The following is a 17,514-nucleotide window of genomic DNA, read 5'->3' on the forward strand; positions in this document are numbered from 1 at the left end:
CGCGGCACTACCTCGGTAGTGCTGCGCACGTCCGCCCACTCAATAAAACACCCGCACCGTGGCGGAATTTGCGCCGCGGTTAAGGAGTGAAGTCCAGAGTGGATAGAAAGTCACCTAGCTGAAGCAGTTGGAGCACCTGTTGAAGTGTGACCATGTGGAAGTGATCTGACTGAATAAAGAGGTTTAGCTGTCTGAGGTCTAATATATAGTATAAACACAATTGGGTGACCCTGTGTCCCTCAGAACCTTGGTGAGTATTAGAAAAAGCTGCAATTGTTCTGTCGGAGTAGGTAAAAAGCTATTTATAATGTAGATTTATTCAAAGTAGATTACTTAATACCAAACATTTAGATTAACTAGAGCATCTATATTCAAGGATGTAGGAACACCAAGACAATAATAATAATACACAGCACTCATTAGTAGATGCATGTAGCAATTTTTTATTCAAAAGAAATGAAACTCCCATGAATATTTACAAACATTTACAGGAGTCCAGAGGCAACTGACCTTCATGTAACTCCACCCCGTGATATTGGGCAGCTCTATTAATGAGCTGAACGTATCCAATGTTATCATCAGGTGGAGAGTGTTTAGGGATACAGGTCAGGGTCGTTATCTGTATCCGGTTCCTTGTCATAATTTTCCCAAGGGTCAGTGTCTTGTGGTATAATGTGATCCTGAGCATATCCTCCTCTCCATCTGTATCCCCATCCCCATAATCATCACCCTGTGTGGTAGGTGAAAGTGGAGGTGGTGGTGAATTTGATGGTGAAATAATCAAATTAGGAATAGGAGGAGGTGGAATGTAAAGGGGAGAAGGGTTAGTACCCATGTCATTTTTCTCTAGAGGTATAGGAGGGTCTTCTGAGAGATCAATCTTCCGTTTCTTGGGAAGAGTCGCATGAATATGGCATGTTTGAGGGTTGATGACAAGTCTTTTCTGTTTAGGATCCAACGATGGGATCTCGGACTGAGGCTGTTTGGCTGGAGTGTCCTTTTCTTTATGTGCTGATTTTGGCTCCGAAGGTTTCGGCTCCGACCCTTTTGGTGTCGCTGGTTTTGGTTGAGAGTCTTTGTGCTTGGTGGGCTTCAGCTGCGAGCCTTTCGGTGTTAACGATTTCGGCTCGGACTGTTTCGGTGCTGGAAGTTTCGGCCCGAACCTTTAGGCGTGGACGCTTCAGGCTCTGAACCTGTAGGTGTGGAGGATTTCGGCTCCGACCCTTTAGGTATGGGGGCCTTTGGTTCCAAATTCTTTGGTGCCAAACGTTTCTTCGGTGCCGGTGTGTGCTTCGACTTGTGTTTCGGTGCCGAAGGTGTTGGTTCGGCACCAAAGTGGGGCCGGCTCGAGCCTGAGCCGGAAGGATTCTCTTTATGTTTCTTAGCCGGGCTGGAGGGTGGGGCATCTGAAACTTTCTGTCGGTGCCGACCTGACTTGCGGTCCCAGTGTGTAAGAGGGGACCCAATGATGAAGCATGTCACCCTAGGGTGAGTGAGGGTTCTTGTCTTAACACATGAGTGCTTCTGTCCCTCCCTCCCTCCCCTTTACGTTTGGTTGAGAGTTTGGATATACCATCCGGTTACCTTTTTTGGGTAGGGAACTACAACTGATGGCAGAGAGCTCTAAAGAATTAAAAGCCTGTCTCATAACACTCAATAAAGCAATGTCCAACCAGTGATTTAAAAAAAATGAAAGAACTATAATAACATCCAAATAAGTAATATAATCAAATTTGCATATATTTACAAGATTGCATGTGGAATTATAATTTGGAACCTTATAGATTCACAAACAGTAAAGAAATATCACAGGCGGCAGCAAACCCTGTAAATGTGGTCTACTAATGTTATCTTTGAGGTACCATTAGACAGTTTGTGTGCCGACAGGCTCCCATCTTAAAAAACAGCAATAGCCCGATATGGGCCTCTCTGGAAAAAAAATGAGGCTTTTCACAAATCAAATAGATTAAGTCTGCAAGCTTTGTCAAATCATTCGTTGTGTAAAATGAGAGGTCTACTTTTATTGTCATCCATTTAATTTTAAATAAAGCAAGTCAGTTGGCTTTGATGTAAACATAAACACGACTATGTCTTCTCTGCCAAAAGAGACCCATCAAACAAATTAGGCAGACACAAAGTTTACATTTTTCATAAACAAAAAGATTCTACCCTGCAAAAGTGAAATTGTATTTAATATTTTATGGTTTTTCAGTGATAATAAGCAAAGAAAAGTGCTCCATGGATTGTCATGGGAAGGCACAAAGTGATTTTAAAATACCCCTCACACACTATGAATCCCATAGTGTCATGCTTCATCATGGGGGTCTTCCCGTCCCTCTACGGGGCGGGCCGTGCTACGACCAGCGAAATACGTGGGAGCACTATTGTTAGTGATGGAATAGGCTATGTGTAATGTGAGGGTAAGAGTGGTAGGGGTGGTGAATAATTATAAAAATTAAGAATTCTCTGGCTAGTGGAAAAAACTATTTTATTTGTTTCCCTGGCTGAGAATGTTAAATTGGGGAAGTGTAGGGGTGTATGTTAATTTAATACTCCCTACTGGGTCAACATGTTTCATAAGCAGTCCCCACTGCTTAACTCATCAGGACCTAGTGTGATCCCTACTGCACTCAAAAAGTAATACTAATCCTTATGTGTAATTGTATGCCTATTTTACAAAACCCCAAACTGCCAAAAATGTGCAGGTCTGGAGAAAGTGTATAAAGGTACAATGACCTCTATGGTTTGAAGTTACCGAGTTGGTATCTGAAATGATAAAGAAATGAAAAAAAGAAAAAAACAACTCTATGATTGTTATGGAACACATCACCATACTGTGGATTCATTGTGTAAAGAAAAACGTGATATATTTTTCTATTTAATAGCATTGAAGGTCGCTATTCTTAAAAAGGTTGAAATAAGTCGTCTACGTATCTGGCGCAACTTAGTCTCAGATTATTACTCCCAGTTAGACATAAACAAACAAACACACACATTCATCAAATCCATTCTGTTTTGTCGAGTGATGAATCATTCATCTGTATAAACAAAACATATGAGCGGCAATAAATCTCAAAATACTTGTTTCAATCATGCGTAAAGGTAGCTTGGTACATACACTGTTGTGAAAGTTAATCGGGCTTCAAGAGGTCACACCAGAGGGAAGGATGCCTTCTAATAGTCACTGTAGGTAAAGTGAAAAAGCATACAAGCGTTATAGTGTAGCGATCTCGCTGGGTCATCAATGCGTAATCAAAAAGGTTTCGTAGCGTGCGGTAACAAATGTCTGGTTTAAAGTCTTTGACCTCTGTCTTACTCCCATGTAAACCGGTCTTTCCTCGCTTCTGTTTGCCTCCTTGATGCCCCGTGCGATGTGGGACAGACATCGACATCCGGCTTTTTAACTGATTGCTAATTGGCCCAGGGCACGGGAAAACTTTTTTTATAAAAAGAAAGACTAGAACGGTGGAATTCGTCAAAATGTCCACCCTGATTGTGCACAAAAAGCAATGTGCTTCGCTATACTTCCTGGTGTTACCGGAAGTTGCAGGGCTGCGTAATTTGTATTGATTGCATTAAATATTGGGCTCACATGGTGATTTACAAAATAAAAATAGCTATGACTGCTTCCTTGGATGTCATGGAAAGGGCTTACTAGTCATTGTCAATAATGAAAAAGTAGGCTCCATGCTGAGGCAATAAAATAACGCTCTCTACTGTGGCAGAAAGACAACCGCTACATGGTTGGTGAGGTAGCTGACAAATCTGCTACCCAGTATTACCCAAGACGTGTAAATCAGGTGGGCGTTTTACCGTATTTACGGACATACGCTTAGCGTCTGTTCAGAGTGATAATAGCCGGGTGTATTGGACAGACATTTATCCGGCAATGTCATAGGCAGAGGGTCTTATGATATATAAAATAGTATATTCCCCCTCGTGTAATAAGAGGCAACCAGTGACATCAAAACAGTACACTACGGGGGAGGAGCTTAGCGCGTGATCAAGATGGCCGCGTGAGCCTAGAGCTCCCGAGACCCTCGCTCCCTCCGGCAGCTATCCTGTCTATTATCCTGCTTTTGATGCCCGGAATATTGGAGGGGAGCTGTTGCTGAGGCGAGAGCCGCTGTCCGGATCGAAATCGTCCACCGGAGACCGAAGTTGTACTGACTGGAAGTTTGTGGCCTACTCCCCGCACGGTGCCCGGGCCTTGCGTTGGCACAGTGCCCGTGCACTAATTGAACAACAGCGGCCGGGCTGGGGACGACTCGGCGGAGGGAAGGTGTTTCCACTTTCACTTTCGCCTTCCAGTCTCCACAGCGCCCGGGACGGGGCGTGCGTAGTGCCAGCCACTGGTCGCATGGTTGATTACTCTGTATGGGCAAGGAGAGTGTCTACACGGCAGATTGCGATGTCGACCAAATCGGACGCCGACAAACAGAAGCCCAAGAGTACCAGGCGGGGCAGCTACACCCAGACTAACAACATGGACCGTTATGCCCACCAGAAGGGGTCTCCGGGCGGATCGGGCCCGATACTGGAAGCCTCGAAGGACGCGACACCTCCCCCCACAGAACTGACCCTGCAAGATATCATGGGGGCCATCGAAGGGATGAAGTCCTCGATTGGGCAACAATTTGAGACCCTGGCACATAAAGTGGATGCCATATCGATTGACGTCAATCTGGTTCGGGCAGACCTGGGGAAAACTAATGAGCGGGTTCAGTCCTTGGACCTCAAGACTGCCGGCCTCCTGGGCGACGTCTCCGGCCTTCAGCAGGAAGTCCGTACCCTGCGGACGGCAAATGATCACTTCGCCCGACGGTTGGAAGAGTTCGAAGGCCGTGCAAGGCGCAATAACGTGCGCATCATTGGGGTCCCGGAAAATTCGGAGGAGCAGTCGGTGGACCTGTTCGTGGAGGACCTGGTGGTGAACCATCTGGCGCCCAAAGGCCTCAGTAAGTTCTTTGCTGTTGAACGGGCCCACAGAGTCCCTGGCGGGAGGCCCAAGGTGGGGGCCCCTCCGAGGCCGATTGTCGCCAGGATTTTTAACTTCAGGGACCGAGATGCCATTCTGCAAGCATCGCGGGTGGCCGGCCCGCTGCCATTCCAGAACACTACTGTAAGTTTCTATCCGGACTTTACCCAGATGGTGCAGAAGCAACGGCAAGGCTTCCTGGCGGTCAAGAGAAGACTACGTGAGATGGGACTAAAATATGCCATGCTCTTCCCGGCCAGGTTGCGGGTGGTGTTCGAAGAGCGGACTTTCTTTTTTGAGTCTCCTGACATGGTCGGAGACTGGCTGGACACATTGCCCCAAGGACGGACTGGCGTGGAACGCTCCGGTGGCGCAGACGGTGGTGGGGATGAACACTGAGCCAGGACTTAAGTACTAGGACTCCGGTTCCTCCGGGAGGTTGATAATCCGGGGGGTAGCGGGGGCAGTAGGGGAGCCTTTTCCTCCTCTGGGGTTCTTTTCGTAGATTAGTAGTTTTAAGGGGCGACAGGCACACTGCAAGTTGGGGGGCACTTTAGAGCTTACGCAGGGGTGCAGGGTGGGGGGGTGGATGGGAGTTGTTGTTGGGGTTGTTGTTGTTTTTTGTTATGCAAGGCGTAAAGATGCAAGCTTCTGTGACTCGGGTCTGGTTCCACGCGGGGGGTGGTGGTCTCCTTACATGTTGGGATGGGGGGTAGGGGCCTAAAAATACTCAGTTGGAATGTAAATGGCTTGGGGGATCGTATTAAGCGTGGGATTGTCCTGCAATTTCTGAAGCGATGTACCCCTGATATTGTCTTATTGCAAGAGACGCACTTGATTGGTAACACGTGCTATGCACTCAATCGTAAAGGCTATAAATTTGTTGCACATTCCGGGTTTTCCTCGGGTTCTAGAGGGGCGGGAATACTAGTCAGGTCCTCTCTGCCATTCGAGGTTGACTCCACTACCGTTGACGATAGGGGACGCTTTGCGGCAGTAGCGGGGCGGTGGGAGGGCAGGACCCTGGTCCTGGTGTCGGTTTATGTCCCCCCTGCATTGCAGCCCTCTACACTAGCGGACTTAGAGAGGACATTGTTGGATCTCCCAGAGGGAATGTTGGTGGTGGGTGGCGACTTCAATGCGGTTGGCTCTGGCCTGCTCGACAGACACCCGCAGAGGAGTTCGGGGGGGGCTCAGAAGTGGCTTCCTGATTTTATAGATACCCTTGGGCTGGTTGATTGTTGGAGACTGTTGCATCCCACACAACGACAATATACTTTCCACTCAGGGGCGCATGGCAGTCTCTCCAGAATTGATTATGTCCTTACCCTAGCTGCACACGCCTCCTTTGTCTCTGAGGCCAGGCACATGGCACGAGGTATTTCCGACCATTCCCCGGTGTGGATCTGTATGGATGTTGGCAGAGGAGTGGGTGGTAGGGTGGCCCCAATTAACCCGTGGTATTTCAGGGACCCTGCGACTCGTAGTGCGGTACTGAAGGCGGTCGACCGTTACTTTCAAGAAAACCTCGGTTCGGTCACTTCGGCGGTGTCCTTGTGGGAAGCGTTCAAAACAGTGATTAGGGGTGAGGCCCTCTCCTTGATAACAGCGGCCAAGCGTCGGAGAGACGCGGAGGTCGCCCAGCTTGAGGCGGAGATCGCGGATCTAGAGTTGGCTCTGGAAGGGGAGGTCACGGCGGAGGCGCTGCACAAGTTGAGCCTTAAACAATCGGAGTACAGGGCCCTCGTGACGGATGCGGCCAAAGCCCTGAGTAGGGAACAGCGGGGCCGTCTGTACGACGTCGGGGACAAGGCCGGGAAATTGATCGCGTGGCTGGGAAAAAGGAGCGGGCCAATCGTGTTGTGCCGGACCTTGTGACGGAGGATGGCGTCATGGTCACGGAGCCGGACGGCATAGTCCAGTGCTTTGCGGATTACTTCCACACGGTCTATACCTCCGTGTCTGACAGGCCAGTGGTGGATTCATGTGAGCTCCTGCGCGATCTTGCCCTGCCTTGCCTCTCCGACATAGACAGAGACGATCTTGATGGCGACATCACAGTCGACGAGATTGCGGGGGCTATCCGCTCTTTGCGTCCGGGCAAGGCCTCGGGTCCGAATGGCCTGCCAATTGAGCTTTACAAACTCCGACCGGACAAGATCGCTCCGCATTTGCGGGCTATGTTTGTGGAGGCGCGGGAGATGGGCTGCCTCCCACTTGACCAGCGCCTGGCAACGATCGTGGTCATCCATAAAGATGGCAAGCCCAGGAACCGGTGCAGCTCATACAGGCCGATCTCGCTCCTTAATGCTGAGCCGAAGATCCTTGCCAAAATCCTCGCAAACCGGCTGGTCAGGGTGGTCGGGGATCTGATCCACCCTGACCAATCTGGCTTCATCCCGCATCGTAATACCGCGTTGAATCTTAGGCGCATCCACGGAGTGATCGCAAGGGTGGGGACGATGCGGGAGCCGGCCATGGAGGCTGCGCTCGACGCAACGATGGCATTTGACACGGTGGAGTGGGCATACCTGTGGGCTGCGCTTGCGAAATTCGGCTTCGGGCCCGGATTTGTGGGCTGGGTAAGGCTATTATACGAAGGACCTCTCGCCAAAGTCGCAGTTAACGGTAGGGCGTCCCGTCCCTTCGACCTGGGGAGGGGTACCAGGCAGGGTTGTCCTCTATCGCCGCTGTTGTTCGCTCTCGCCCTTGAGCCGCTGGCGGCCTGGATACGATGGCACCCAGATGTGAGGGGGATTCGATGGTCCCCTGATCACGAAGACCGCATTTCCCTCTATGCCGACGATATTCTGCTCTATCTTACTTCACCCCGGAAGTCCCTTATAGTTGTCTGCGACATATTGACTTCCTTCGGGAGGAACTCGGGGCTAACCATTAATTGGGGTAAGTCATATCTGTATGCCCTGTGTGGGGACGTCCCGGTTCCCCCGCGGAATTGCCCGATCCAGATTGCCCGGGAGGGTTTCCTGTATCTTGGGATTTATATCTCTGCCGACCCAACGGTACGGTATGAGAGGAACCTGCTCCCTCCGTTGGCGCGCCTGCGGCGGGACGTGGCGGGCTGGCGGCGGCTGCCGCTTTCCCTCCTTGGCCGTGCGGTGCTATTCAAAATGATGTCTCTTCCCCGTTTTCTCTATGCCCTGCAGAACACCCAGGAGCTGGTTCCGGCCAGCTACTTTCGGGAGGTTGAGAGTCTGCAGCGTTCGCTGCTGTGGGACGGCCGCCCGCGTATAGCGATAGCAAAATTAACTCTCCCTTGGTACGACGGGGGTATCGCGCTTCCCGACATCCGAAGATACTATTGGGCCTCCCAACTGAGCGCGATCAATCATGGAGTCTACGGTCCGGCGCTTGGCCCTGGCTTTGCTATGGACCGGTGGTTGCTGCGGGGTGGTGGCTATTATAGAGCACTTTATTCGAAGCCACCGGCTGGGTCCCTCACAGGGCCGACCGGGGTGGCGGTGCACGTGTGGAAGACAGTCACAAACTCCCTGGGATGGAAGGATAGGCTCACCCTCGCCACTCCGTTGTATGACTCGGACATGTTGGGGAACCTCTGGCACTCTAAGGGATTCGACAAATGGGATCTGATTGGCATCTCCAGGGTGGGGGACATGCTGACCAAGGGGCGGATTAAGTCGTTCGATGAGCTGCGGTCGGAATATGCGCTTGAGGGCACGGAATACTTCCGGTATGCGCAGGTGCGCCATGCGCTGCAGTCGGTCCTCGTTGAGGGGGAAAAGGTGCCTGAGTCCTCTCCATTGGAGGACCGGATCCTGGACGGCCATATGCCGGAGAGCACAATCTCCCTAATTTACAAAAAGCTTGTGAACGTTCGGACCGATCTCCTCCTGGGGGTGCGGGACCAGTGGACTAGAGACGGCCTTGAGCTGGACGATGAGAATTGGCAGTACGCGGTCTCCTCTCCTAAGGAGGTCGCAATCCCCGCCAGGTTGCGGCTTGTCCAGCTTAAGATACTCCACAGAGTCTATGTCACTGGGCCCAGATTGGTCCATATGGGTTTTTCCGAGGATGGGCTGTGTAAGAGGGGCTGCGGGATGGTGGGCACCTTTCTGCACATTATATGGGAGTGTGGTGTGATTGCGGAACTATGGAAGCGGATTCACGTTGTGATGCAGGAGGTCACGGGCATTGTATTGCACCCAGAGGCGCGGCGCTGTCTTTTGAATGTGTGGGGTCCTACAGACTACGACGCGGCGCAGACTCAATGGGTGACCCTAGGTAATATGGTGGCTAAGCGAGATATTGCAAGATTGTGGGGATCCCCTAGCCCTCCCACCCTGGATGCTTGGAAGGACAACATGGACTGGTGCATGTTCCGGGAGAAAACGGTGTATAGTGCGCGGGGGAGGCCCAAGAAATGGCATAAGGTATGGGGAGGTTGGAACCAGTATAGGGGGTACATATGTTTGCCTCCTGCCACTGAACCACTAGAGGAGCAACATTCCCCCTAGCCTCGCGTCCGACTTGGGTCTTTCTGATGCACCTCTGCTAGAATGTTAGCGCCTCTGCTTCTCCCTCCTCCTCTCAATCGGTGGCTTGATCTGATGTTGGAAATGGGGCCGCCCCCTCGCTGGGAGCTGACGCAAACTCATGATGTATATTGCCTTGCTTGTTGTGTTCCTTTTTAAAAATTGGAACCTTTGTTTTTTATCCTGTATGAGAGCTGTAGATGACTGCTCGTGTCGATTGAGGAGCTGCCGAACCTCCGGGATGTCGGCTGAATAGCAGTGTATCTGAATTATACGAATAAAGGTTTTTTTAAAAAAATAAATAAAAAAAAAAAAACAGTACACTACCTTGTCCCAGTCATTACACACAGTGGTTGCCCCGGACAACCCCTTCATCAAGTGTTTTCACTATATGCATTGTTCTTAGGCCTTTTTCCATGCTCAAAGCATTTTATAAAAGACCCTACCTCCTCCCATGGCAGCCTGGTGGTTTACTGCTGCCAGGATGGTTCTGGTGTTGTTATGGTAAGTCAAAACTAAAGTTCTTTGATAATGCGGGGATGCTGAGTTGGCAGCGTGAGATGCAGTAGTGGTCCGGGGTGCACTCCCCACTTATGTGTGGGACTGAGGCATTAAACAGAAACTGCACCTTGTGGTTGCCCTGTATACGGGCATTCCCGGTTCAGTGCAGTGCACAAAGCATGCGCATGTGCTGGATTAGGCAGTGATCTTTAACATCAACACTGATCTCTTGAGTGCAGTGGAGGCTGGTGAACTTTTGAAGTGGTGCGGCGTAAGATCAAAACAAGAATTTGCAGCTGTGAGAGAGGCAAGCAAGCAAGCACGACCGTCCCAAGGAGACATCAGAGGATTCTGCTTCAGAGAATATTGCAGTATAATGGTTCCCAAAAGCTGCATTCATACCAGAACATATTTCAAATGTTATTTTAAAGTACTGCAGCAAATCGTGCACGCCTTCCTAAAGTGCATTCCTGTGACTTAAGTCTCACTGAAAGGATTGAAAAAGGTCATCATACCCAAAACTTCTGATATTGATTCAAGCATCAAAGAGGATGAGAGAAAACAATGTGATTTTCCACCAGCACAGATAATAATAATAATTACATTTTATAAAGCGCCTGGTTACACTAGGCCAGTGTGTCCCCGCGCTGCGGTGCAAACTGCCCTCTGCCCCTAAGACCTATCCTAAAACGAGCGACTATGCAACTGGAAAGAGATAAGTCTTCAGTTTTTTCCGGAAAGTATGTCCCAGAGAATGCATTTTTCAGGTGCTGGGCTGACTTTGGGTTCAGAAAAGTGAAAAGGGTAACTGGGGAAGGGGGGAGTGTTCAATACGTTTCACTGTTATGTCACAATCAGACCATCGTTTGTGCAATGTAATATCATTGATGTCATCATCATAAAAATCATTGGTTTAAAACGTGGAAAGTTTTGATCAAAGAAAGCAATGCTTGCAAGTAGGCAGAGAAAGTATGTAATTCATACAACAGCATACATGTAATGCCATTAATACTAAACTTACTGATACAAATAACTGGATCCGGTTACCGCTGTTCAACTTCCACTGAAGTGCCACTTGCTGGCACCGCTCTTCACCAGGACTTATTCTTCTAAGAATAAACAGTGTATTACATCTATAACTGCATGGAAGTCCTTCTTTGTAACAGGTTCCTTGCAGTGTGCATGGCGGGGTTGGTGGGGGCCAGGAGTGGGACCGAGGGGAAGAAGAGTGTGGATTCCAGATAAGTTATGGGAGGAGGGGTCAAGAGAGGAGCCACAGCGCAGCAGGGTAGTGGAGGGTGGCAGAGAAGGGAATGTGGCCTAATGCGCTTGGGCCTACTATGCGCGGTATTAAAAAATGCAGCATAGAGAACAAGCATTTGCAATGCAATAGGTCTCGCATTTACGAAAGTTTGAGCTACTGGCATTGTAAATGACAATGTCTTTTATTTATGTGTTGTTTTTAAAACAGATAAATAAAAGGCATTGTCATTTACAATAACAATAGCTTAAACTCTTGCAAATGCGAACTCTAAACAATAAAATCCGGATTAAGGTGAAATAATTTAAAAAAATGGCACATTAGGGGAAAGATAGTGGCAAAATAACAGCGAGAATACCAAAAATGGAAACAAGCATAATCCTTAAGAAAAACATTCTGAAAAGTCAAAGAAAGATAGAAATTTCATATTAAGCATAATTCGTAAATCAAAAAGTCAGGGGTGTAAACATAAAAACATGCGTTTTGTCAAAAGCACATTAGGAGTCCGAGGCAAAACGGACAGTAATTTAAAGGGATACATTTGACAATAAAACTGAAGAGACACAAATGTGACATGTCTTGTTGTGGTAGGATTAGGACTGTCAAATTAAATGTGTTCTTTAATCCCAAGAGAAGGCTCAAAGGGAAAAAATGCGATTTGCCAACTGTGTCCTCAAAAACTGTAAGCCTATTTTCCCCAGCTCACCTCATTAGCAGTTTAAACACATCACCTGGCTCCGATGTGCCGCTACCCATCTCATCAAGATATTATTTAAACTTTGAAGCACTCCGGAGAACTGGTTATAATCCCCGAAGACGGCTGCACACGTAAGAGGCCACTGCTGGTTTAACCACGCCCCCGTGTGGTAAGCATGAAAGATGCATGTACAATATGTAAAGCAATACTTGAGAACGCACACTGTCCGCGAGGCGATGCCGCTGAGCATAAGCGAGGTACAGGATACTGCTGCTGGGCACACACAGGGGCAGTGTTGCTGAGATCCCTTAAGATATGGAGCAGTGTTGCTGAGAACGCACAGGGCAGGCAGCAGCACCGCTGAGAACCCACAGGGTATGGGGCAATGCTGCTGAGAACAAACACCTAGGTAGGGAGCAGTGCTGCTGAGAACGCACAGCCCAACTGTCCTGCTGAGCACGCACATAAACAAGCAGTGCTGCGGAGCACAGTTCCGCAACTAAACTTGAGGGGGCCCCCTTTACATGTTGCCCACCCCTCCCCTCCAGACCCATTTAAGACAGCCGCCTGTGCAACAGTTCACAGTGCCTCGGTGGGGGCCTTGTGAGTGGCCTGGAGCTCGCCTTCCCCACCCCCACCACCACAAGAGCTGCGGGGGCTGTCGTTACGCCACTGGCTGAGCACACATGGCACAGTGCTGCCAAGCACACAAGGGACCCTGAGCGGTGCAGCAGAATACACACGGGCGGTGGTACTGAGGATATACAGGAGCCATGCTGACCACAAACAGCCACCGCAATATAGAGGGTAAGGCACAAATGGGACACAGAAGGAGAAAGAAATCAATGATAAATGGAGAAAGCAGGGATGAAAAACAAGAAAGAGGTGACCAGAAGTGTAGAGCGGTAAAAGAAGGATGCGCCACGAGGAATCATAAAACGCAGCCTTGATGTTCATCACCCCTGGCATATCGCAGTGCCGGCACTTGTAGACAACGGACAGTGCTTCTTAGCACACACAGGGCAGTGCTGTACAAAACATGCAGGGCAAGGAGCACAGCTGCTCAGCACACAGAGGGCAAGGAGCAGTGTTTGAACACACACAGGGCAGTGCTGATGAGCACAAACACAGGACAAGGGGTAGCACACCTCTCTGGCCTCAAAGAGGAACAAAAGGAGGGTTTGTTTGACCCCCACATGCGATAGAGTATATGTGAGCAGCATGTATACAACCCCCACGCTCCCCCAGCCATCCCTCTCCCCCACCCCTAAAACCAGCATACCAACTCACCAATCAAAGCAACTTGGAGGAGGGTTAGCGGGACCCCTCCCACCCCCTCACAGAAGATATAAGCCTGCCTTCTCCCGAGCTGCATACCCTTACCACCCATTCCTTGGCTGCTAAGTTCACGCAGAGAATACCAGTTTAAGAACCACTTACCCCAATGCTGATTTTGGTCACAAACCGCACTCAAGTAGATTTAATTAAATGCAATCTAGTTGCAAAAACATTAAAATAGCACTGTTCTAAAAAATCACCACTTGGATTGCGAGCACAGAAGCCGGCCCACACCACCCCCCTCACCCATGAAGGAAGTCTTTAGTTCTGGATAGTTAAAATACTGAGAACCATCTTTAGAACAAGCGCAGTCCCGAAAGTGAAAGAGGACCGCGCTGCAGCCGGAGCATGGGGATCTCTTGTCTTTATGGGGCCATGTGTTTCTAATTAGAAACACATGGCCCCATAAAGATAAGAAACTGCTTTGTGACAGCAGCAAAGCAGGCCACCGAGTCCGGATCGGAGGCGAAACGGCGTGAACCAAAAACCCTCATTTCCAATGGCAGACCACCGTTTAGCATAAACTGTGACGCTAGCCAATGGAAATGAGGGGCGGGGCTTAAAGCCCTCTTCTGAAAGTCCTACTTAACAATAAATCTCACAGAGCAAGCAGCGCATGCGCTGCCACGCTAGGCGAGACCTAAAAAGGAGACATTGGGAGGTTAGGGGTGAACAGGCAACAGAGGGAGGGGTCAAGGGAGAGGAGTGATAAAATACAGAGAAGAGTTTGTGGCATGAGTGCAGTCGAAGCACCTGCAGAGTCAGCAGGGGATGGGTCGTAGCCTAATTGTACAGGAGGGGCCTGTGTGCATTTCAAAGGCAGACGACAGAGGAAGTTAATACCTCTGCAGTCTGCTAGCCTGTTGCTCACCCTCCTTTTACTGGCTCAAAGGCAGTGCTGAGCCAGGAGCAAGTGAGTTAACCTGTTTGTACTCAAATTTAACTGCCATTTTTGTAGAAATTGCACATTTTTTTATGGAAGTGCTGATTCCGTGAATTGTTTTGCGAATCTCAAAGTCCTGGGGGTATGAACTTTGACATACAGCACTATGGGCCAGATGTATGAAACTATTTTGTGTTTGCAAACAGTGAAAATCGCAAACATCTGCCATTTGCTAATGGAAAATGGCCTTTGCTTATGTATGAAAGGCTTTGGCAATCGCAATTTAGGTAATCCCAATTTTTATTGATTACATAAATTGTGAATACAAATAGTGATTTGCAATTAGCAAATCCCTAATGCACATATAAGAAGCCTTTCCTAAATGCGAACTGTGCATTTAGGAAACGCTATTATCATCAACTTCAAGTTGATGGTAACCATGTGCAAACTTTGAAAAATGCACAAAACTGCATTTTTCGAAGTGCCATGTAGATCACACATGCCTTTGGACATGTGTGTGCCTTTCATGTGTATCTTACATTTTTTAGGGGCGCTTCAGGGGGGCCATAGGCATGCAATCTTTCTTCGCACACAAGGGTGCATTATATGTAGGCCATGCTTGTAGTTCAACAGCAAAGCATGGTAATATGAAATCAACTAGCACTTGTGTGTACAATCTGCTAAACAGCTTCATAGGTGCTTAGAAACGCTAGACCTCCACTATGTAATAAGTGTTAATCGGTAGGGTGAGTTAAAGCACCCTTTATTTTTTCATAAAGGCACACTCCACGAAGGATAATTATTATTTTGTATTATTATGTGCGTGAGTAACAGTAAAAACTGTGCATACCTTTTGTAATATTACATTATGCTGGGTTAACCAATAAAAATGTTCTGTCAGAAGGTGGAACAAAATTCAAACCAAATATGCAAGTACGGGGTAAAATGTGAAATATGATTTTTGGAAAAAGAGTATTAGTTTTGTATTGTGTTGTTTCCTGTGCTTACCTGCTTGTTTCTCTCAGCTACAGCGGATGCCTGAAGAACGAGTTGCAATCCGTAATTGTTAGCCTACAAATAAAGATGTATGCGATTAGCAAGATTTACACAAAGTGAAAAAGAGAACATTTTACGCTAATGTAGTGTCATAAAACCTTATATCTTTTGTGAACTGATTTTAATCAACAACAATTTTTTTCAAATTATTTTGAGTTTACAAAACTTTCGCCGTTTGCCCAATACGCATTTCATATTCAACCAAGTACTGATCAGTGTTACCTTTTGAACATGCAGTTGCCTAAGCGGCATTTTAACCTTTCCTTAGGTTACATAGGTCATATACAGTGTGGTACCATACCACCTCTGAATGGAAGAAGTTGGCAAGTCCATGCATTCTGTAGATGTAAGGAAGAAATGTCTACCAAGGGAAACAACGAAGGCAAACTTATAACTAAGAACAAAACTCTCGCTCTGCCCGCCCCAATCATTAAACATGTACTCCAGAGTACTACAGCATAAGTGCACCAGAAACACCCCCTTCCCCAGAAGACCAGCAATCTCATCACCTACGGATTTAGGAAGAAATAATACAAACAGGTGGTCAACTGCTATTGATAACATAACTGGCAAAAAAGCACTAATTAACAAGTAAATACCAATATTCATATTGGCCTATTTTTAAATGACCTTAGTTATTAAAGGTCCTGGCAATCTTCTGTGCTGTTAGAGGGAATAAGGCTATTGCAAGTAACCATGAAATCTCGTGACTATATAGAAGAAAGAGGCCAGAGACACCTTTCCATAATATGTCACTGAACTCAGAGGAGATTAGCAATATCCTTTTAATGTATGGCGGAGAACATTTTGGGGCACATGCATCAAGCTAATTACCGGTCTCAAAGGGTCCGGATTCTGCAAATTGGCCCCTTTGTAACCGATAATTAGCCATTTGAGTTGCATCAAGCCCAAACCCAATCGCAAAATAGGTAATCGCAAAATTTGCGATTACCTATTTTGCTAATGCATTTAGGGAATCGCAAATGCATATAGGGAATCGCAATGTGCGATTCCTTAAATGCAATGCAAGAAGCAATCTAACATTGCGTCTTAGCATTTAAGAATCACAAATTACCACCAACTTCAAGTTGGTGGTAATCTGCAATTCCTTAGAAAAATGCAAGAAATTGCATTTTTCTAAGTTCCATGTAGCGCATACACATGCCCTTAGGGCATGTGTTTGCCACATGTGCACACATGCCAGTTTTGGAGGTGAATCAGGGTGGTCTTTTGGCCCCCTATCACCCTTGAATGGCATGCGCAATTTGCGATTACCTTTTTGGTAATCGCAAATTGCAAGTGATTACCCATTCATTCCTATGGGTCTCTAGGCCCATAGGAATGAATGGGAACGCATTCCCTATTAGCGAATCGCAATTTGTGATTCGCTATTAGGGAATGTGTAGGAATCGCAATTTATTTAGCGATTCCTACATGCATAGGGAATTGCGAGTCCTTAATAGCGATTCCTTAAAAATCGTTATTAAGGAATCGCAATGCCTTACATTGATGCATGTGCCCCATGATTCCTTATAGCACACGCCATTATTAGCCCCTAAAACAGCTTAATCATTGCCTTCTTTTTCCTTTGAATGAATGAGTTGGGTCGTAAATATGCTGAAAACATTTTATTTTTGTAGAGCAAATTTATAAAGCATTATACAGGTCATAATTAGTTGCAAAACATATTCATTTTAATGTAAGTCACTTCCAAAAAATAGCTGTAGTTCATAATGTGGGGTAAAATGGTGAATGATTCCTTCTTTCCTGTAATGTATAATAGCTGTTATTCTGCTCAATGCCCTACCTTTAACAGTGTCTTCTGTCTCAATCAGTATACACTGTGATGTCACAACTCAAATGTAATAAGCTATTATCAGTGATGTCTAAAGATGTGAATTTTAGGGTGGCACACTGGGTAAGAGAAAAAAACAGTGGGGCTACATAATCCATATATAGTGCGCACATTTAAATGTTCTATTAACCAAAAGGCAGGCAACCCATAGCACGATATTGCCATTGCGTCTTTTTCACCTAGTATCCATAAGCCTGAAGGGCATTTCAGCTCACCTACCTTACTCTTATTCACTGGCATTATTCTTGGGCAATCTCTTCTTTTCCAGCGAAATAGACGAGTGAGTCGGGCCTCTTCTAACAACAAATCCATCCAAAGTTGCTCCGTGAAAGGGGCAACATACTCTGACAGGGCGGCTTCAGTGTAGCAAGCATGGAACTTCCAGCCATAAATCCAACATCCATCTTTTTCCCAAAAGAAAAGCCCTTCTG

At 47.5% G+C, this 17,514-nt stretch overlaps 1 protein-coding gene across 1 annotated transcript in view; it reads right to left on the bottom strand.

The window, feature by feature from the left end:
* LRRC49 (leucine rich repeat containing 49) overlaps nucleotides 1-17,514 on the bottom strand; it is an 862,677-nt gene that overhangs the window by 768,289 nt on the left and 76,874 nt on the right. Inside the window, exon 2 of the mRNA XM_085644059.1 lies at nucleotides 15,181-15,243. Within this exon, the coding sequence (XP_085500185.1) occupies nucleotides 15,181-15,243 (63 nt within the window). The remainder of the gene's footprint in view (nucleotides 1-15,180; nucleotides 15,244-17,514) is intronic.

The sequence above is a fragment of the Triturus cristatus genome, chromosome 3_1, assembly GCF_964204655.1.
Source record: "Triturus cristatus chromosome 3_1, aTriCri1.1, whole genome shotgun sequence".
In the NCBI taxonomy this organism is placed as follows: Eukaryota; Metazoa; Chordata; class Amphibia; order Caudata; family Salamandridae; genus Triturus; species Triturus cristatus.